Below are 21963 nucleotides of genomic sequence, written 5' to 3'. Positions count from 1 at the left end.
CTCTGCTGAGCTCTATGAGCACAGATGGAAAGTGTTACATGTGCACCTCACAACATCACCAAGGTGACACATATTTATCTATTTTTGTTTTAATTCATCAGTTTATCACATTTTCGGGAACCTGTGAATCTGTACTGCCCTATAACTGACTGCTTTATTTCCTCGATCTGTTTTTTGCTGTTCTTGTTGTCATGGTTGATTTAGCACTGTGCAATCAGAGGGCACATCCATCAATTCTTTGCAGGTGCTGGGTAATAATTATCTGCACGAAAAGATAACACGGACACAGACAGACACAAAGACACAAAGACACACACACACACACACACACACACACAGCTGTCTCTTCTCCAAATTCTCCTTCAATTCTACATGTCTATGTTTAGTTTGTATTAGTCCTTAAATTAGAACTGTTGTAGTGTTTTAAAATCTCAGTTATTGATTTGGTGAGAAAACTGATTTACCAAGGGCGGAAAATAAAACCCTTTAAATGTGTACACTCTAACACACAGAAAAATAATTTACAAATTTAGTCACATCCTGAACTTTATCTAACATAGGCCATGTTGAAATGTGTAGAATGAAAGAAGAATTGGAAAAAGACACCAGTACTGTTTTGTCTTCTTTGGTGTAGCAATATAGGCAATATAAAGCATCTTTAAGGGGACATATTATACTAATGCTTGTATTTAGGGTTTACTATAACATGTTTACATGCTTGAATGTAAAAAAAAACATCTTTCTCGTACTGTCTGCCAAAATACACCTGTATTCACTCTGTCTGAAACACTCCCTTTTAGTGCCTGTCTCTTTAAGAGGACCCTCTCAAAAATCGAACCACCGACGAGCCGATCAGTTGGCGACTGATCTACCATCTGAGCCACAGCGACCAGAAGACAGCTGAGATATTACTGCTACCAATAACTACTGTTATCTTGTTGCAAGAAAAATGCTGAGTAGGGTGAAGTGCTTACATTTAGTTTTTACCCTCATTACTTTTTAAACGTTCTTGTACTGAACCGTACTAAAGTTGTTTTAAGCCTCCCTCCCATGGCAGCAGGAGCCAGGAATGTTTGCAATTACCTGTCTGAGCTTGAGCTTTCTTCTGTTTTTTGGTCTTGGTTTCCTCCAATGGAAAAAACACTCCTTCCCCGTTTAGTGCCACCATACGTCCGTCAGCCAGGGGGATTATGGGTAGATCTCTGAGGCTTTGCAAGATGGAGTCTGCCTCTCCGTAGCCGTGCTCCAGAGCTCGGAAGTTGCAAACCAGCAGCTTGGCCAGCTGATGCAGGCCTCCATCTAGACGACAGTGTGTTTGTGCCAAAAAAAATAATGAATGTTATATTACTTGTAAGTACTTGTAAGTAATAATACGTTTTCAAAATAACAAAATGAATAGGTGTGTGTACCAGCTGAATGGACACCTATAAGACAATACCAGTTTACTTTCATAAATAATAAGATAATATTTATTGTCAAACACAAGTGGGGGTTAATGTCCTTCCATTCACCAGACCATAGCAAAAGGGTGTAATAACATACAGGCATGAAAAAAATTATTAGACAACCCTTATTTTCTTCAATTTCTTGTTCATGTTAATGCCTGGTACAACTGAAGGTACATTATTTTGGACAAATATAACGATAACAATAAAAATAGTTCATAAGAGTTTAATGTAAGAGCTGATATCTAGACATTTTCCATGGTTTTCTTGATAATGATTTTGGTTATTATCAAGAAAACCATGGAAATGGCTAGATATCAGTGCTTTAAACTGTCAGTATGACAATATCATAAGAATGTTTCAAGGAAGTTTCAATAATTGTCTCTGAGATATTGTGTGTACAGGAAAATTTCCATCCATTACACACGTAGCATTCTGTCAGCAGTTATAATTCATTGTGCTCTGCTGTAATTCAAGTGACATGGATCGACTTTCACCCCCTTTCACACACACCTGAATGGATGCCTTGCATCAACTCCTTAGCCATGGCTGTGGTTACCGTGGTAACATCAGATCCCCGCAGGTGTCGGACTCCTAGGTGAGTGAGCAGGGAGGTGGGTGGGGCAGGGCTCAAACCCGGATGGAGATAGGACAGAGACAGATGCCTTTCCAGCTCGTCTGCGCCAATAACGTTGCGGATCACGGCGTCCTGACAGACGGCCACTTGGGACGGCAGCTTGTACACAACCTTGCCATCTGGAAGAGAAACGTTAACAGATACAATGTTTCAACTGCTAGAATATCAGCGCTGAGCTCACGGCATTGGTATACTGAAAATATTTGTGTGATTTTCAAACTTCACCACCTGCGTGTGTGAGTAATACCTGAGCTGAGTGTAGGCAGGAATGCCTTGCCCTTGAGCATCTGAATAATCTGCCCGGCAACAGGCTTGAAGAAGTCCAACACCTCATCAGGCAGGGGGATAAACTGCAGGAACTGGCAGAGGCCCTTCAGCCCCTTGAATTCGGGGTGATCCTGGAAAAGGACAGTGATTTAAAGAAAGACAGCAGCCAAAGATTCATGAGTATTAATAAATACCTGTATTATGTTTTGGACATCCTACAGTTGTGACACAAAGTCTTACTTTTTCTTCATACACCATACATTCTCAGATAGTGGCCAAAACACACAAACAATCCTGAAGAGGCAGAGTATTTTTCAGTGTTTCACTCTTAATAAATAATACCTAAAGAGGTGTTTTTGTCTTCAAAAGTTTGACGATGATAGCACCTTTTAGAAAAACCTCTGTCTGAAACTGGGTTTTCAGGGCATTTATAAGCATTTCACACACTAATGCTGTGTCTTCACACACCTACAAAAACCGATGTATCATTGGGGAACTTGAGCCGCTTGAGCAGGACCCCAGTTCAGCAGACTCCAAGTGCATTATGGCAGAATATTGTTGAAGAGATTGAAGGGGAGGAAAATAAGGAGCGATCAAGGGAGAGTGACCGAGTAAGAGGCCGCTGGACAAGACTAAATGTTGGACTGGCTTTCAGAAAGCTTCCGGAAAAAAAAGAGGCTTCATTTGCGCTGAGATTAGTAAGTAATATTAGCTGGCTTGCTATGTCTTGTGTTGCTGCACTTTCCAGTTGTTTTTAATCACAGGTACTGTAATCATAACAAATGCTTGTTTACAGCAGCTCATATTTACAACAGCATTCTGGAAGTGAATTGCACTCTAATACTGTAGGGATGCTAAATTTAAAAAAATAAAAAAATAATCTTAAGTAATGTTGCTTTAAAGGTCAAAGTAAGCGCTATACAGATATTGAGCAGCATCAACCAAAACGTTTTTTCGGTGTAATCAGTAAAAGTTGTGTTGCTATGAATTTATAAATAGGGGCAGAAATTCCTCACCGTGACATTCATAATTGCCAGATAGTATATATAAAAGGAAAAGGAAACAGTGAAGTCTTACAGAGAAGACATCCATGGCTTGGAGGAAGAGCTGTGGGATCTCAGAGCGAAGCCACTGGTTCCATGAGCTGTCTCTGTCAACATCTTCTCGAGAGGAAGGGATGTCAAAGTCACCTGTGGAAGAGTATCAAGTTAGGGCCAGATTTCTTCTTCATTACACAACCTGTGTGTCCATGAATGGATAGCTCTGATATAACTCTGAACTCCAGTCTCACCTTGGATGATGAAACGGAAGCCAAAGCTGCGAAGGGGCAGGTAAGCAAACACAGGTTGTTTCTGTGGCTGACACACAAGGTCACTCTCTGTGATGCCGCTGTCAAGCTGGAAAGCCAGGGCGAGCTCGGTGGACTCAACGTTTGATTTCTCTTTGATCTGAAGGAGAAACAGATAAATGTTCAAAAGGATGCAACAGCTTGCAAACAAGCTGACTTCTGCCAACAGATTTGGTGCCTGTTAAATGGCTGACTGGAAAACTGGAGCACAGAATGTCTCAACATATTTTCTCTAACTCAGCTTCATTTCGTCTCTTACATAACCCGACTGCAGGTAACAAGGAGCTGCCTCTGGGAGATGGAAGAAGAAAGGTAAGAGAAGAAGAAAGAGTAGCGCAGATTGTGGCGTCATTTCAGACTGACAGATCATTAAAATCTGTTCAGTTGTGTTGATGTGATTGTGTGAGCGTCTGGATTTTTTATGTCATATATTCCTGCGTTATGTGGGAATCAAAAGCTGCCGAATGAGGCAGAGAGGGAAAGGAAGAACAGTTATATAGAGCAAACACAGGTGGACGTCAAAGAATGCAAAGCTACAGCAAATTCTATATGCAGTACTCCCCAGTTTGCATAGATGTAGGAACAGATAGTTAGTGTGTCTGCGTTACCTTCTTAGGTTGCAGCATAGTTTTGACCACTAGCCAGCGCTCAGTTCCCTCTGTGTGCTCCACCTCTAACACACTGTGACTCAGGTCTTTGCGAGTCATTGTCACAACACGGTTCTCACTCTGCAGAAAGACAGACGCAGGAGGTGGTGAAGTACAGATACAAAGTGATTCCTCAGGGCTTCTTTTAGGATTGAAACAATCGCTTAATTATGTGGGTTGAACATGAATATGAGCAAATGCTTAAATGTTTAACAGCTACCTGATTGTAGATGGAGATGCAGCGCAGGCGGTGCAGAAAGAGCAGCAGGGAGGGGTGCACGTCATGAAACAGGTTTCTGGTCTGATGGCTCTCTGAGCGCAGAGGGAGGGAGATCTTAGTGGTCCACCTGATGACGAGAACAAAAGCAGTGAGATAGATTAAAGGGGTTTCTGCAGGTCAAGATGATTAAGAATGCAATTTAAGGCATATTTCACGCGTATTTGGGAGAAAACAATGCAATTTTGTGGATAATTTGTTTCAGGAATAGTCAACAGTAGTGTCTATTATGTGAATATTTTGGATATTAATAGTGAGTATGCTTTTGTCCCGTTTATACAAACAAGTAATAATACACTTAATGATATAATAAACCCCTCATCGGTCACTTGCATATCTCACAGATCAAATAGGATAAATGGGAGGCGTGTTTGTTGTTTTTGCGTCTCCAAGGGTGTCCAGCTGACCACTTGTGTTCAGCACATTATGATTATCCTCGAGGTCACAGCAGGTAATTTTATACAGTGAGGTCGAGACTCAAGAAATGCCCTCACTGCAATGAACTGGCTACTAGTGATAACTAACATCATCCCACATGTAGACAACTGGGCTCATTGAATCCAGTCCTGAGACATTGAGTCTCAGCTTTTCAGTGATACCCAGTTCATGTAATTCAAAGCCTGTTTAGGGACCCCAGTATGCACAAATATTCAAATACAGTAGGCGGAAATAGCAAATTTGTAATACATGAGAAAAACTATGTGGTTTTTACCTTAAATTGCATGTTATCAGCATAGATTATAGCCGTGTATGTAAAGAGGAGACTTGTAGGAACCCAGAGAGCCTATTTTCATTGAGATAGCCAAAATAGCCTAACTTTGCAGCGATACTTCCCGACACAATATTCTTGACACGATAAGATCTTCTAGTTTCATAGAATGCCAGTATCTCTAGTATATTCCTAAAAGTGAGCCCACTACGGCCTCCGGAAAAACAGTGAAAATACTGAACGGTACGGAATGGTAAGTATTTAACCGCAATCTATGTTCATTGATCAAGACTTCCAGTCTGTTTTTGTTCCTGTTTCACTACATGCAGCCCTGCCCCATGAACAAAGTAGTGCACTCAGTCAGTCACATACAGACCCTTGTGTAGGGCTGACCTCCAATGGTCAGCCAAAAATAGTATGTAGAATATGAAGAAAAAATCCCAATTTATTCATATTCAGCATGAACATTTAACTAAAGATGATTAAGCATAACTGTGTGGACAATATTAGGTCATGGCAGGTGTTTGCTTGTGGCTTTTTAAAGTGGCTTTTGTTTTTCTGATTTCCTATGTGACTCTAATGCCTTCATACCTGTGATTTTTCTACTGCGACCAGTCAAACTGTCTGCTAGTACTGCCTAGTGTTTTATCAAACATCCAACCTGTGCTGATTTATGTCCTTCAGCTGCGTGTCCAGAGGCCTCTCATCTTCAGCCCAGTGGGGGAGAATGTATCCCATGGGTCCACAGTTCTTGTCGAAGCGCAAGTGGAAGCCGTTGGAGTGAATCTCAGGACAGTCTGTGACTTTAAACACCGATTTAAAGCCGATGCCCTTTTGACCTGTGATGAGTAAAGCAATCAGGCAATCAGCAAACATCCTTTCATTTGTCATTCATCATTAAAACATTGTTGTGATGTCCTGCAAGGACAAAACTGTCCACTTCAGAAGACTGCCATAATATTATATATTAACATTATTTTCCACTTTCACTGAGTTGAACTTTGAACCAACAAGAGTTCGTATCATAACTGCCAAATATTTATTAATTTTCTGAATTTTTAACCCTGTGAGGTCAGTTTGTTTATGTAACGCCACTTTTTTTTTTTTTTTTAATGAGACAAAAATGTATTATTTTCTGGATATTTTATCATTATAATCTTTTATCAGTCTGAGATTTGTTGATGATCAGCAACAACAACAAGGATTTTGATGCATTATTTTTTTTTTTGCAGTGCCAGAATAAAGGACAAAAAAAAGAAAGAACAAAATGTTTCTCCCTAAAACTGCTACAAAATACTTTGTATTAATAGTGTTTTGCACTTTCAGTGAGTTAATTATTTTTTTTAAATTATCAGTCCTGATTATAACTACAGAATATTTAATTGTCAGAATTTTATCTCTTAAAATGCTTGTTTGTTTACATACTACCACTTGTATTCTTAATGAGAACTACAAAAAACTATAACAATTTAATTGTTTTCTGTACACTAAATGCTCAAAAATGTCTAAATTTATCCACAATTCATTTTTCTTTTCCTTTATAGTTTACAGCAGCATAGTATAATTCCATACAGCAGCAGAACACTAGTGAAAACCAGGAAAACAGCATGTACTTTCCCCATAGAGCAAATATGAGAAAATGGTGGTCTGGTGCAAAATAGTTAAATTTTACAATTTCAAAGTCAGGGCTTTAGATTAAAAGCCTGAAATAATAGAATGCAGGATTATGAAACTGATTATAGGAGCCGAGTTTCAATTTCCAAAATTGTGAAAAACAAAATCTAAACCACATAAATTACCGGAGTCAATAATCAAAGTCATGATTAAATGATTAAAAATGAAAAAGGTGTGGCTTGTGAGGTATAATGGTAAAAAGGAGGCAGAGCATTATGTCTAAACTTACCGATGTATCCGTATTTGTGTTTGCCCTTGGTGCTTTGGCCCACATCACAGATGGCCCTGATGTTCCTCTCCTGGAAGCCGGTCTCATTGTTGAGGATGATGATGCTGTCTCTCTCCACCACAAAGGCCAGCGCTGGGACGACCCCAGCCTCTGACGGGTAACTGTTGTCATCAGCATTCTAAAAAATGGAATCAAAGAGGTTAGAATAAGTCAGAATATGACATATTTCAAACTGAACTATAAGACATGAAACTCTGCAGAGCCATCATAAGAAAATCTCAAGAGGCCTTTTACTTTTACAGAATAACAATAGCTTATCATTATATACAAACACATAAAAAATGATTATTTAATCAGTAGTAAGCAAATATATTTCTGTAATTCTTGTAATCCTGCATAAGGCAGCCAATATGAAAAATGTATGTAATAAAAAAATGTCCGTTTCTCTGTCACATTTTAGCCCTCAGACTAAATTTACCAGGAACTTCTTGGTGGAAATGCACAGTTAGACACAAAAACAACCAGAATATCCAGGTTAAAAATACCAGATTTCCCTTAAAGTGTGAATCTTCAAAGCCAGAAATAATATGCTACCAAAAAACATACAGGCAATGTTTTCTGAACGGGAGGGAGGGTATAAGCTAAGGGGACAGCTAAACTTCAAGGTCCACCGCACACGCACAACCAAAAAGAGCTTTTGTATCAGCATCTACGGAGTTAAATTGTGGAATAAGTTAAGTGTGGAAGTACAGAAAAGCCAAAACATAAGACAGTTAAAAAACAAATATAAAGACATCATCTTTACAAAGTACAGAAATTTAGAAAAGCCTCTGTAACATGGACATATGTAGACTGTAATTTTGTAATATACATGGTAATTGTATTTATGTTTATAATATTTATATATATAGTAATTTACAATATACATGTATAGGTATTCATAATGTAATATAAATTGTTTATAGTATATGTATATATATAATTATTTATAATATTTGTATGTGACTATATTGATTATTCATACATGTATGTATATACTGACCCATTAAGGGGAAGGACTAGATATGTTTTTTTACTTCTTCCTACCCCCTTTCGAGCTTGCAGAAATTGTCTGTTTTTTTTTCAATTTTTTTGCTTTTTTGTTTTGTTTTTTATTTATTCATCTATTAATATTTAAACTTGTTTTTTTTTTTATTGCTTGCATGTTCGAAATAAAGACAATCAATCAATCAATCAATCAATTAGAGGTTCCACCTGAATGAGTTCCAGGACAAAGTGTGTGTCTTTGCTATAGAGTTCGGTGGAGAGGCGGTCTAAGCTGCGGCCCAGCCTCTCCTGTTGGCCCCGCAGCAGCTTCTGGCCTTCAGCAGTCAGTTCTACACCAATACCAAACTCGCTCTTCCTGTAAGAAACAAAGAAGAGACAGGGATCAGCTACACTGTTAAGGAGGATTTTGGGTGGGTCATTTTAAAGGATGACATTAAGATAATAAACCTGATGTCCTCAATGATCGTTCTCTGGAGGTCTAATGCGTCATCCTTTTCATTAGAATCAGACACTTCTGACTGCTCCTCGTCCTGGCCTCCTTCAGCTTCGCTGCTCACGTCGGATGTCTCTCCGTTCGGTAGAGAGGTCAACTCATACAGCTCCTCTCCGTCCTCTCCCTCCTCAACCACTACGTCCTGCTCGCCGTTGACTAAAGGGAAAAGAAAGGTCCTTATTCAGTATGCGTATGAAATGAAGATTCACATTCCTGTGGTGGAGAAATACTTTCAGTCACCTTGTTGTAGACTCTGGTTGAGATGGGAGGAAGCAAAGCTGCTGTCCATGATGTTGTCCTCAAGATACTCGTCTTCACTCATATTTAGAGCTGACAGACTGCTGCTCTCAGAATCTATCAAATTAGACTGAAGAGAAGTCAAGAAAAGAAAAGAAAGGAATATTAGACGTAAGCCAATAACATTAATGCATTTTTTTACATCACACAAATACACATCACATACGCCACATCGATATACGATATCATACGCCCATTTAAAACCAGTTACATAATCATTAATAGCTGATGGTATGTATTGATATTTTCAATTTGCATCAATAAAATTGGATCGTTGATCACAGATGAATGAAAATTTTAATTTTGAAGCAAAAGTTCCAAATTGAAAGCCAGATATAAAAGAATGCATTATTTTATACTGTAATGGCCTTGGGATCAGAAATTGTGGTTTATTGGACCATTTCTCCCCTTTGTCTAAAGGTATAATGTGAATATCAGAGTTTGTAAACACACAGCAATCAAGGGTTACATTTTGCTATTTATTAATCTCATGAATTCCTACCATCATTTTTTTTTAGTTTCTGCAAGTACAGTATTTCAGTGCTTAGCTTTTTGACCACAGATGGAAAGCATTACATGTGCACCCTTACTCCATCACCAAGGTGATACATAAGTATCTATTTATGTTTTTCTTCATCAGTTTATAACATTTTTGGAAACGTGTGAAACTGTGCTGCCCTATATTCTGACTACTTTCTTCTTCGATCTGGCACACTGAAATGACAGTAAGCTATTCAGTTTGGCACATATTTTTTTCACAAGTAACTTTTTCCCAATATTTATAAGTCCTGATTCAGAACTGTTTTGCTGATAAGTTTAAATTATTAGTATGATATGAATGAAAGTTTAACGGGGAGAATGTGTCTTCTGGATCGTAGTGCAGAAGTAGCTACCTAGTACTACTACCCAGAGAGCACTGGCCAGTTTCACAGGGACCAGTTTATATCGCTTAAACCAGGAAGTAAGTTAGCATTGTAGCACCTTAGTGTCTAACCTGTAATAATTGTAACTAATTTTTTAATGGGTTTTTGGTAAGATGCCTGAAATAAAGTCTGTGGTTAACACAAGCTTAAGAGATGTTGACTTTTTATTGTACAACATAAAATACCTTAATAAATACCCCCACTTGTGAATTTTGGAGTATTCATGTGTCCTTCAAAAGGCGGTTGCTAACAAGTGGCTAAATGAGACTACAGTGGCTGTCAGGGACATTAAACGCTGGACACAGACGACAACTCTCTCACTAGTCGTCTTTCAGTCTCTAGTCGTCTTCATCAGAGCTCTTGCAAACCCTTGTAGATCCTAAATTATGTTAATAAACAATTTATTAGGCTAAAGTATTGCTAGATTGACAAAACTGCTGGTTAGCTCGTCGTAGCCTACCTTTCGATAGGCTGCATTAACACTTCAAACATCATAAAAGTGGTATTCATTTGTGAAGATTATCCTGCTGAACAGAACGCATAAGCATCAGGAACATGTGTTTTCCACAGAGCTTATTTTCTGCAATGATCCAAAACTCAATGCAAAAATCCCATAGGTCGATTCTCAAAAGACCCCGTGGCGATGCTAATTTCCGGGTTAGCCTAACAAAATACGTCATTTAGCTTCCTCTATATAGCTGTGCAAGCATGCACACATTCATGCATTTACACACACAACCTCACAAGCAGTTGACCTCCATGCAAAATTTCAGCCTTCTAGGTGAAAACTGTGGGGAAACTTTGCGGAGCTGCTGGTGGGAGCTAAAAATGATCAGTTCCTGTTGCTAAGATTTTCTCAAGATAAACCTAGTTGACACTCCATGTTTAGAACGATGTACAAAGTCCATTCATACACTGCAATGGTTCTGAGATTTGTCAGTTTCAAATATGACTCATCCAATCCAATCAGAGCGCTGTTTTATATTCTGACCTTGGCCTGTTCCACAGGTGCTGGGTGCATGTTGCAGTTTTGGCTCTGTGGTGGGTTCAGTTTTTTCTGGTAGTCTTTGACCCAGTCTGTGATCCCCAGGAGGATGCCCAGCCGATGCAGACAGTTCATGTGCCTCGGATCAGACTGGGCCACAGCGATCAGGACCTGCTTGGACTTGGCTTTGCCCAAGACACGAGAGAAAGGCTCCAAGAACACCTGGAAGTCGCAAGAACACACACATCATTCCTTAATCAGAGTCGCAACAGAAATGCAATTATTTCAACACAGTTTCGGTAATCATGTCAAAGACAAGGTTATCAAAAAAACGATGTTATATTATGCTATATTGTGCTGTAAACTGCTGTAAGTCAAAAATCCCCACTAAGCCGTTGTGTCCATCAGACCAGACAGACTTTCTGGGTCTTTGGTTGGCATGACAACTGTACGACTGATAACAACCACCTCCTCAGCAATTGGTGGGCAGGTGAGCAGATTAAATTTACAGGCTACAGCTGCCCACTCTGTTGGACAAGGACACGCTGAAATGTTGGTACAGTTTTTGTTTGTTTGTTGAAAGCTGCGTTCAATCTCACACCGTAGCACGCTTCCACCACTGCTGACAGTGTCTACGTGTCTGGACTCAGGTGTGGAAAACATTTTGGCTGGCAGGCTGGCTCTGTGCTCCGATTGTGGTAAACATCACCCCCCCCTTCATTATCACACATTCTTCGTCTAGTTTGAAAAATCTCATTAAAGGATCTGTTGCAGATGTTTTCGTCTCATTCAATCAATTGAGAGCTACATTTGATATAGTGAGAGAAATCCCTGAACAGCAGCCATTGCATTATATTCTTTACAGCTCTTTCTCTAAATATCTGTTTTGTATATGAAAATTCATCTATGCAGTCAACATCTGTTGATGCTAAATATACAGTAAACAGATGCTGAGTGTAATTTTTGCTTTCAAATTCAGTTAATTTTAATTAGTTTTTAGAGTGAGTATGCACGTTTTTATTAGTTTTTATCTTTTGAAAGTTTTAGTTAAGTTTTTTATTAGTTTTAGTGTTAGTTTTAGTTTTTTGGAATTGGGTATTTGTTGGGTGCGAGGTTCAAAAAGCTCACAATAAATTTTGCCTTTATTTCCTTTGCCTTATCCATCTTCAGGTTCTTAACTCTTGCAGCTTCGGGTGTTTTGAATTCTGTTTCGAGTGAAGTGCTGAACTTTTTGAAGGCAATTGACTCACATAGTTGTGTAGATATCCCAGTCTCAATAAACATATTTACTAAGTCTTCCTGTATGAAAAAGTTGACAAAGATGAAAATGAAGGACATTTTCACTATAATTGTAGTTATATTTGTACTTTTGAAAAACTCTAGTTTCTCCTTTCATTGCAGTTAATGAAAATGTTTTTCAATTCTAGTTTTTGTTATTTCGTTAGTTCCTGTTAATGATAATAACCTTGGTCTGAAGCATTCAATCGCTATTCACAGTTCGGCACAGCATGTACTTTTGTATCACACACTTCATTTTAGCGTCACAGATTTCAGTCAAAACAGTTAGCACTGATGAGGTGCTAAGTGCACCTGTCAGTCAGTCTTCATAATGGCAAGTGGAAAGACACTACAAGTACATTCAGAGGACCCCCAGTATGGTGTTGGTCTGCTGTATGGGAGCATTATTGATTTAGTGTTACCTCTGACAATGAGGGGGGAAAGTGAAAACACTGTTCAATAAGTGTGGCTTTTGTCAGCAGCAATATGATGCATTTACGAAGATATCACACTGGTTTGACTGATGACAGCACGAGGAGGAGAGTCAGGTAGGAAAAAAAAAAAAACCCTCGCCCTGCAATATTTTAACAGCCTCTCCATGCAGACTTAGACAGGGCAAAATCCATAACTAAAGCATTGGGGGCGACCATATCCCCTGCTGGTGTCACTTCAGCAAAACAGTAACTTTATGAATAGAAACAACAGCAACACTGTTTTTTTTTTACAGTGACACCTAATTATCTTATCACACTTGATATATAAAATGTGATAACTAATGTCTCCTGATTATGAACTCTTGAGTATCATCATTTCAAAACAAATTAAAAGCTCGACATTAACATCTCTTCTCTGATGCGAGACGCCTCCTGGTTGGGTGTTTCAACCTAAATGCACAGATTATTAAATGCACTGATTAGATTTTAAGTAGAAGAGGGTGGTTCTGGGATATCAGAACATGAATTTCTTTTTTCTTTTGAGCCTTCTTAAGGAGCCGTGGGACGAATGAAAACAACATCCATCTGGACTGTTTGCTCTCACCGGCGTTAATCTGAAATCCAAACAACGCCCAAACATAACCTCTCTTCAGGAATGACAGAAAGTATATGATTTCATCCTGAAATCGACACGGGCGATGCGGTGCGACTGACCTGCTGCAGAAGAGCCTGGCAGGTTCTAGTGGGGATTCGTGTCAAACAGTCCAAGAGGAATTTGGCCACTCTGCTGTAACATAACACATCCTCCTCAGCCTGGGACAAATCTAAGAAACACAAACCTTATTTTAGTCACGATGACACAATCATGCTGTTTGAAATACAATGCTGTGCAAATTTTCTAACTAGGAAGCAAATTAGAAAGGAATTAAAAAGTCTCTGATGAATCATTACCTTCTTTAGGCACAGCTGCTGCCAGGGAGCTCTCCATGTAATTGGCCAGGAGGTCTTTGGGAACATGCCCGATCCCATAAGCTGCCACCATGGACACAAGGTGGCCAGCTGTGCCAACAGGGTCGAGGGTCATCGTGGCACTGGAGAAATGTTTGTCTCCTGTGTGTGTGGTGATCCTGAGGAGCAAACCTGGTGTCACCTCCAACGCTGCCAGGCCTGTATTAGCTGTGTTGTATGTAAAAAAAAATGTCTTTAAAGTTTTTGAAAGTTTCACTAAAAAGGAAGCAGTGCAGAAACAGACAAACAGACTCCTACCTGCGTTTCTTTCGATGAACTCTCTGAGGGAGCCATGAAGGGGTTTGAAGATCAGCTCCCATTGGCTCCACTCATTTAAATCCTCCAGCAGAGGGCAGGAGAGCAAGCTGGCCAGGGCCCGGGCCTTGGACATCTCACCCAGGAGTCCCACTGCCTCACACCCACCGTCACCACTGTGCATGGGAGCCATGTGGGAGATAAGAGTGCATAGATGAGGACAAAGCTTTGTATGTTCAATCCAAGCGGCAACATCTGGGTGAAGTGAACAGTGAAGCCAATGCGGTCATGTCAGAGGACAAGGAGAGAATACACAGCAATGTGTATTCATGGTACAGGATTCATTTAGACAGCTGTGAACTTTCTTGTCCGTGTTTTCATCTGAGAACCTTTCACAGTGTGTTTTCACTTCAGAGTTAATTTGATTATTTTGGTCTTGTTCAGTGTTTGATTGTGCTAAAAGACACTAAGGAGTTGGCTGCAGTGGTGGAATGTAACGAAGTACAACAACTCAAGTATTGTACTTAAGTACAATTCTGAGCTACTTCCATAATATGTCACTTTATACTTCTACTCCACTACATTTTGAGGCAAATATTGTACTTTTTACTCCACTACATTTAGCTGACAGCTTTAGTTACTTTAAAATGAAGGTTAAACTTTTTTTTTTTTAATTAAACCTCATAAACAGTATATTTAGTAGTTCAAATGAAAACTAACTTGAGAAAATTAAAATGCTGCTTACACAAATCTGCATCAATAATAATTACAATAATCCAATAATATATTTAGTATATATAAAACAATCTGTGTGGGTTCATTCTGCATGATGAGTACTTTTACTTTTGATACTCTAAGTACATTTTGATGCTGGTATTTTTGTACTTTTACTTATTACACGTTGAATGCAGGACTTATACTTGTAGTTGAGTCATTTCACAGTGTGGTATTAGTACTTTTTTTTTTTTAGGGATCTGAATACTTTTCACCATTGTTTTAGTATATTTTGTTTTAAGCCTGTTTTTCCTAGCCAAACTTAGCATCCCAAATGTTATCATAAATTATAAATGCACCTTGCTAGCTAGAACTAGCATAAGCTGCTACTTAGCTACGCTCACGGTTTCCTGGTCCTAATGGGCTGATAACTTGTGTGACCTTCACCGCTCCACCATCTGGTCCAAATATGGTCACTTCTGGCTCCAAAAAAACCAAGATGGTGACGGCCAAATAACCAATCTCAAGGCTTCAAAACGATGGTCCACCAACCAACAGGTGATGTCACAGTGGCTACACCCATTCATTTATTGAGTCTATGACTCAAACAAGAGTCAATGAATTCCCCTTGCACATTTCACAGATCTAAACTTCCATTGTCACACCAATAGAAAGAATCAAGATATTATTGACATCACAGTGCTATGTCCACTTCTTTTAAAGCATCTATGGTTTAGCTACATGCTACTGACAAATAATACCTAAAAAAACATAACATTTAGGTCATGTTTCTGGCAGATGCAACCTTTTTATTTAATGGCTGGCTCCGTTAAAGGAGCATTACAATGATTTCACACAAACGTCTTTTCACAGTCTGTCTGATAGTACCATAAACTGTGTGTAAAGATGACAACATGACAGCACCCCAGAAGTAAAGTCAAAACATTTCAGTCTCCCCCTAGTGGCTGGCTGCAGTAAAGGACGTACATGTCAAATAAATGTTTCCCAAAGAGGATTTCTGTCATTTTAGGTATCATGCTGACTTGTGTATAGGTTATTAATTGTGTTTAAGTTATTATTTAAATATTTTTAATGTGTTATTTGATGCCATAGAAAAGGGGTGTGACATCATGATTGTGACATCACAGAGTTGTGATTGAGTCGATCTGCCTGATCACTACTCTTCAGACTCTGGCTCCAAATGACACCACCATTACAGTATAACTTTCCCTGCGTCCAGAATATTTTGGCTTTATTTTTTACAGGAGAAGGAAGCGGACATGTGTTGTCCATCTTTATATACAGTTTATGGATTTTACACTCCTAACCTTGATTTGCTGTGTTTGGCAAACAGCGCTGACTCGTAGTAGACCTGGCTCAGTCCTCCTCCAGCCAGCTCCCTCTGGCGTTGGACCAGGCCAGCGAGCATTGGCAGAGTGCCGTAGCCCAGATCACGACTGTCTCGGACCCTGTAGTGGGATCTCAGTGCTGACTCAATGTGGGAGAGCTGGGAAAAGAAAAGTGAATGATTTTCATCTTCTAGAATACAGGAAAACAAAGAAACCTTATGCTTGCCTTAAAATGACTCACTTCATCTGGATCAGTGGGCGTGATGTCACCACACTGTTTGATGAACTCAAACACATCTTGTCTGGTGGGTCTGAAACCACTGCCGGCAAGGTCCATGCTGCCACTGCTCAGAATCAAAGAAGACCCCAGTGTTTCCTGCAGCAGCTGCACACAACCGGAGACAAAAACAGGACGAATGTGTTTCTTATCACTGTGAACAAACTAAGAAAAGCCTGGGATCTATGCTTCACCGGCTCTGGGACATAATGGCCACATGCCTTGAAAGTGTCAGATGCACGTGTCTTGAAATACACCTGTTGTTTCAACTGGATGAACACGCACCAAAAGCAAAGAGTGCTATGTATGGAGAGCTATGTAAATCTAAAAAAACAACAGATTTTGAGATTTAAGTGGTACATTTACGGAAAAGAAAAATTGGATATTGGAAATTAGATTTTTTTTGTCAAGGAACCAGGTTTGCATGGTTGGATTGACCTCATCACACGGCATATTAGAAAGGATTTACCACAGTATGGATCATGACTGCATCCCATTTTAACTGCCCCTAGATATAACCAGCGATATCCTTGCATCTGTCAATAACATTGTAGTTCCTGATCACCTCATGATCAGGAACTAACTCATGTTGTTTTCTCCAGAATAGGTCCAATTCATGCTAATGTCTCTTAAAGTCCAAATACTTATGATAATATGGTGATTCAGAGCTAAAATCACAAGTATTTTCTTACTGTTAAATCCACAAAAGTATGACTTTATCATCTCAGAGAATATTCAAGGTTTTTCTCATATATTTGTGAGTTGTTTCCCTCAGAAAGTTTTTTCCCTGTAAATGTACGTTTTTTTCTCTGAAAAATTGTTGTACATAGGAGCCTCTCATTATGCATCAAATGAGGCGTGCCAGCTCATGCTTTCAGTTAATTTGGGCCTTTAACAGTAAGTTTTAGAGATAAAAAAAAAATGTACCTGAATGTTTTTCACCAGGAACTCCATAAAGTTGCCTTGCTCTAAAGAGAGGAAATCTTTGACCTGGAAGTGTTTGGCCAACTTCCTCTCCAAAGAGGCCATGTGGGCCAAAGTGATGGCTGTGTTCTGAGAGGACAGGCTGTCCTTAAGGTACTGCTTCACTTTGGCTGAGAAACACAGGGCAGAAAAGTCTGTAAGTGATAGACTGACATGGACCAGATAAGTAAGTGTGGCAGAAACACTATATGCTGCATTAATACCTTCGCTGGGGAGGTTTGTGGTGGGTTTGTTCTCGGTTTTCGTTTGTTCGCTGGTGTTGGATGCCTTCTCTTTGGGCACCAGGTCCTGTGGGACAGCCAGCGAGCCTCCGCAGATGGCCAGCTGAAACAGAGCCGTTGTCAGCCGGTTACCTGACACCTGCAGCAGGAAGCTCTCGATGTGCTGCATTGGGAAATAAATAATGTTATGTGTCACTGACTTGACTTGACATGACATTTGTTTCTCTGCCCAACAAAGTCTAACTGCAGTAACCACGCAAAGGGTAAAACAGAGAAAAACAGCTTTGACTTTTTTTTTAAACTGGCCAGCCAAATGTGTTATAGGTAAGTGATATGACACTTATTTCTACATGTATTGATGATGTAATTTTTTTGCTCAAAAATCATGGCGATTTATTTGACCTTTGACCCCAAAAACGTAGTTACTGCACTCAGGTTTTGCTGTTAAAGCTTCTAAAAGTGATGCAAAATAGAGTGCAGTAACTACAGTGTTGTTGTCTTCTTTCAGCTTTTATGTTTTGTTTTCAGTGAATAAACATTTTCAAATTGATTTTGTTATGAATGTATTTAAAAGTGTTTAACAACTCTATTGAAAGAATTCTGTATTTTAGACTTAATATTATCTTTTCTCAGTTTCTTACTTAATAAATATCTAGATAATAATTTCCCTATCAAATAAACTTAATAATAATTATAATATAACAATCATTTCTATTATTCTTGTCTTCACTATTCTACACAATAAAGAAATACAAGGCTACACTGTATCAGACCATGGTCAGTGTGACTACTGCGGTCTGCTTTGGTTTTGAGTTGGATTTTGTAGTTACTGCAATTTTATATCATTATTTCTCTGAAGAAATGCAAAAAATTAAATCTAAAACTTTGCCACAAGATAAAACAGACATCAAGAAGTTATTTTTTTAATTATAACTAAGTTTCGACCAAAAATGTAGGGCAGCACTGTGACTCTAGTTGTCATCAAATTGTATAGTTAATAGTGAATGTGTAAAAAGTTGTAGTTTTAAAAAACATGCATCACCCTGTCTGTGTCCAAAGCCAACACAAACTTAATGACATTAGTAACTTTAGTGCACGGATCAATCAATGTCTAACTGGGCAGAACTCATGAATGCCATCAGCTGTTCATAACCTTGTTACATTGACAAAATAATTCATTCTGATAAATCAACTGCTGATACGGCTGACATTGCAACAGAAGGTGTGATGAAAATGTGCAAAACAAACACGTCAGTTTATTTTTGCCTGGCTTACTGTCACTAACAAATCCTGGAAAAACAAACCAGTTGAGCTCAGTTTCATTCATGTGTGATGTTATTCAGCCAGTGAGAGCTGTAACCTCTGGGATAATCACAGCCTCATGAAACTTTACAAACACAAACTACAGACCTAGAGCATTCAGAGGATGTATGGCTTGGTATATTGCCAATAAGATAATATATAATAATAATTTCTAGAACATGGTCAAATATTGCCTGCCCCATTGTCCACAGAATAGGGGCTTGGAAGCAGTGGATTTTAAGGGGGAGATAGCAGGTCAACAGTAGATGCCACATAGAAGTGGTGTACACCATCTTAAAGCTGTGTTTTAAGCTGTGATTAATTTGAGATGCAGCTCAGCACTGTTATAGTTAAAGTTGTCAAAGTCATACATCTGTAAAATAAATAAAATGTATTAAGGTGTATAAGGGTTTGGAACATAAACACTTCTACTATATGATTATATAAAGTCCATCTCCATGCTCAATTATGTTGAGTTGTTGCAGCATTTTTTGGGTTGAAAACATTTGTTCACACATCTTTGGTGCTAAATTTTGTCTTTTTTTTTAATTTCCAGAATGGATAAGAATTGTCAAAATTTCCTCCTCCTTTTTTGAAAACTTAGATATTTTGGAGATTTCTGTATTTTGGTCAATTGGATGGCGAGCACTTCTGTCTCACACTTTTTGATGACTTTTCAAGGACACACAATCAAATTTCCATTCCTGAGTGGAGCAAATTCAAGCAACTGTGTTTACTGCACTATTAACTCAAAAAGTTGGGGAGAAAGAATGTGACAGAATGCTGGGGGGAAAAACAAAATCATGACTTTTCCAAAACTTTCAAGGATTCCACTAATTTAGAAACTCCATGACTTTTCCAGGTTTTCCATGAGCATGGGAAAGCCATCTTAATGTTGTCTTAAATGTCACAAACTGCAGATAAGTTGGATAAAATCCCCAGGATAAAGATAATTCCAGAATATGTTTAAGTGGGCGGCTGTCAAAATGTGTTAAACCACAAATCTTATGTCTAGCCAGCACTCATCAGCTAAAACGTACTTTTTTCAACGCCTTTATTAAAGATTAGGAGATTAAGGGTCACATTTTCTTAATGAGTTCAGAAGTGGAGAGTAGCTCTGTAACTCTCTGTTATCCCCTCAGCGGCTCATGGTGGGAGGCTTAGTGGAATTAACACCAAACATTTTGAAAGACTGAATTAAGGATACAAGACCTCTTTAAAAAAAAAATGAAAAAGATGACTTTAGAAAGGTGAATGTATAGGGTCTGACTTCTTGTTGTTTTTTGTTTTGCTGTGTTTGTTAGCTTTTGTTTTTCTGTTTCATAAGCCAGGTATTGATTTTGTACGTTTTAAAAACTGTTTTTAATAATTTCTTTGAATTGTAATCGGTATTCCACTTTTTGGTAAATTATTGAATTTAATATTGTATTTTTTTCTAATAACTGCCAGAGATTCTAGATTCTAATTGTTACTCTGTATGCTTTTACTATGTATTTAAATTGTGTCCTGTTTGAGGACCCCAGGAAGAATACCCATTACTCCCACAACGGAGTGATGGGGATCCTAATAAAAAAATAAAAAAACAAATGACCAGAGTGTCAAACCACTGAGACACAAAATGTCCACACTGCCACTGAGCAAGCTCTGAACTAAATGTGTCAGTGTGGAGAACCTACCTTCGCCATCCTGGGACTGAACACCCCCTTTGCGTTTGTGAAGACCTCCAGCACTACCTCGGCTGCCGGCATGGAAGCGTACTTTTTCCTGAGGTCTAAGCTGCCTGCGGAGGAGAAGGAGCCTGCTCCTTGCACCGGCTCTAACACGCTCCTCTTTATCTTTCTGAGCCGCTCGTGGGTCTCCTCCTCCAGCTCTTTCTGGATGACCTCCCTGGCTTTCTCCATGTTGAGGTGCTCACATCGAGACACCTTTATTAAGGTCTGAAGGGGACAGAGAAGGATTGTTAAATAGGCTGAGAGTGACATACAAGTGGTGCACTACACGTGGACCATATACAGTCATGGAAAAAATTATTTGACCACTTTTTTCCTTCAATTTCTTGTTCATTTTAACGTGGACAATTACCATGGTTTTCTTAACACTGATTTTGGTTATTATCAAGAAAACCATGGAAAATGTCTAGATATCAGCTCTTAAATTAAACTCTTATGAGCCATTTTTGTTGTTATCATTATATTAGTCCAAACAAATGTACCTTGAGTTCTACCAGGCATTAAAAAGGAACAATAAAGTAGAAAAAACAAGGGTGGTCTAAAAAAATTTCCATGACTGTATGTTACTGTTTTTATCCTGAGGTGGCTCTGAACTGGAAATCAATGGCACCTGATCCACGGACACTGTGGTTACTAAAATAGGTACATTATAGGACTGTATACATCTAAATAGTCATGAATTTGTTTGTTGTGTTTTGGTCTCAGATCTTTGACCCTTTCACAGTGTGTTTTCAGTTTATGAAAGTTTATAATTAAAAAAGAAGAAGGAAAAAAGCAAGTTGAATTGTCTTCTCGGCTCTGTGTGAACAGCTATGAACACCTATGATGTGCTCAGCTGTTATGACACTGTAACAAAAAACAGCAGAAGGTTAGAGGTCTGCAGTAGTTGATGGCTCTTACCGCTATGGGCAGCCCGACGCTGTGTATCCTGATGCCCAGCTCGTAGGGAGAGTCACAGTTGTAGTGGTCGGCCAGATACTTCATGAACTCAGCCAGGTCGACTTTTGGCTTCGACTGCTGTTTTCTAAAAACACGAAGTTGCTGAAACAAAGGAAACAGAGAAGAGGCAAAATCATTGAAAGACAAGACAAAAGGCACATGCCCACATGCCCTCTGGGAGGAGGTACAGAAGCCTTAAATGCAGAACTAGCAGGATGAAAAACAGCTTCTTTCCCTGGGCTGTAAGAACTCTTAACACTCAGAACTCTCAACACCCACACAGGATAAATTAATTAAAAGGTGCAATAAAACGGACATGTGCAATACAATTGATATGTGCAAAACACTCAATTTACCTCATGTATAAATCATAGCATTTTAAGTAGCCATTTATTATTTTTATACTTATTTATTACATCACATGTCCTTGTTCTTGTTTTGTCCTTGTTTAGCTAGGTATTTTTTTTTTTTTTTTTTTTAAATGTTTTTACTCA

At 38.9% G+C, this 21963-nt stretch overlaps 1 protein-coding gene across 1 annotated transcript in view; it reads right to left on the bottom strand.

Annotated features, from left to right (window-relative positions):
• The window catches only part of wu:fj29h11 (uncharacterized), a 65377-nt gene that overhangs the window by 29778 nt on the left and 13636 nt on the right, over positions 1-21963 (bottom strand). The window contains exons 8-29 of the mRNA XM_059324726.1: positions 21431-21571; positions 20477-20737; positions 17481-17661; positions 17221-17387; positions 16258-16401; positions 15996-16174; positions 13957-14129; positions 13642-13866; positions 13405-13514; positions 10985-11200; positions 9014-9140; positions 8728-8929; positions 8488-8635; positions 7234-7411; positions 5992-6169; positions 4565-4691; positions 4306-4425; positions 3641-3797; positions 3427-3539; positions 2330-2480; positions 1959-2201; positions 1084-1299 (exon numbers count right to left, since the gene is read on the bottom strand). Of these exons, the coding sequence (XP_059180709.1) occupies positions 1084-1299; positions 1959-2201; positions 2330-2480; positions 3427-3539; positions 3641-3797; positions 4306-4425; positions 4565-4691; positions 5992-6169; positions 7234-7411; positions 8488-8635; positions 8728-8929; positions 9014-9140; positions 10985-11200; positions 13405-13514; positions 13642-13866; positions 13957-14129; positions 15996-16174; positions 16258-16401; positions 17221-17387; positions 17481-17661; positions 20477-20737; positions 21431-21571 (3757 nt within the window). The remainder of the gene's footprint in view (positions 1-1083; positions 1300-1958; positions 2202-2329; positions 2481-3426; positions 3540-3640; positions 3798-4305; positions 4426-4564; positions 4692-5991; positions 6170-7233; positions 7412-8487; positions 8636-8727; positions 8930-9013; positions 9141-10984; positions 11201-13404; positions 13515-13641; positions 13867-13956; positions 14130-15995; positions 16175-16257; positions 16402-17220; positions 17388-17480; positions 17662-20476; positions 20738-21430; positions 21572-21963) is intronic.

The sequence above is a fragment of the Centropristis striata genome, chromosome 21, assembly GCF_030273125.1.
Source record: "Centropristis striata isolate RG_2023a ecotype Rhode Island chromosome 21, C.striata_1.0, whole genome shotgun sequence".
In the NCBI taxonomy this organism is placed as follows: domain Eukaryota; kingdom Metazoa; phylum Chordata; class Actinopteri; order Perciformes; family Serranidae; genus Centropristis; species Centropristis striata.
Note: the sequence above shows the minus strand (reverse complement) of the source record. Positions and strands in the feature narration are given on the sequence as shown.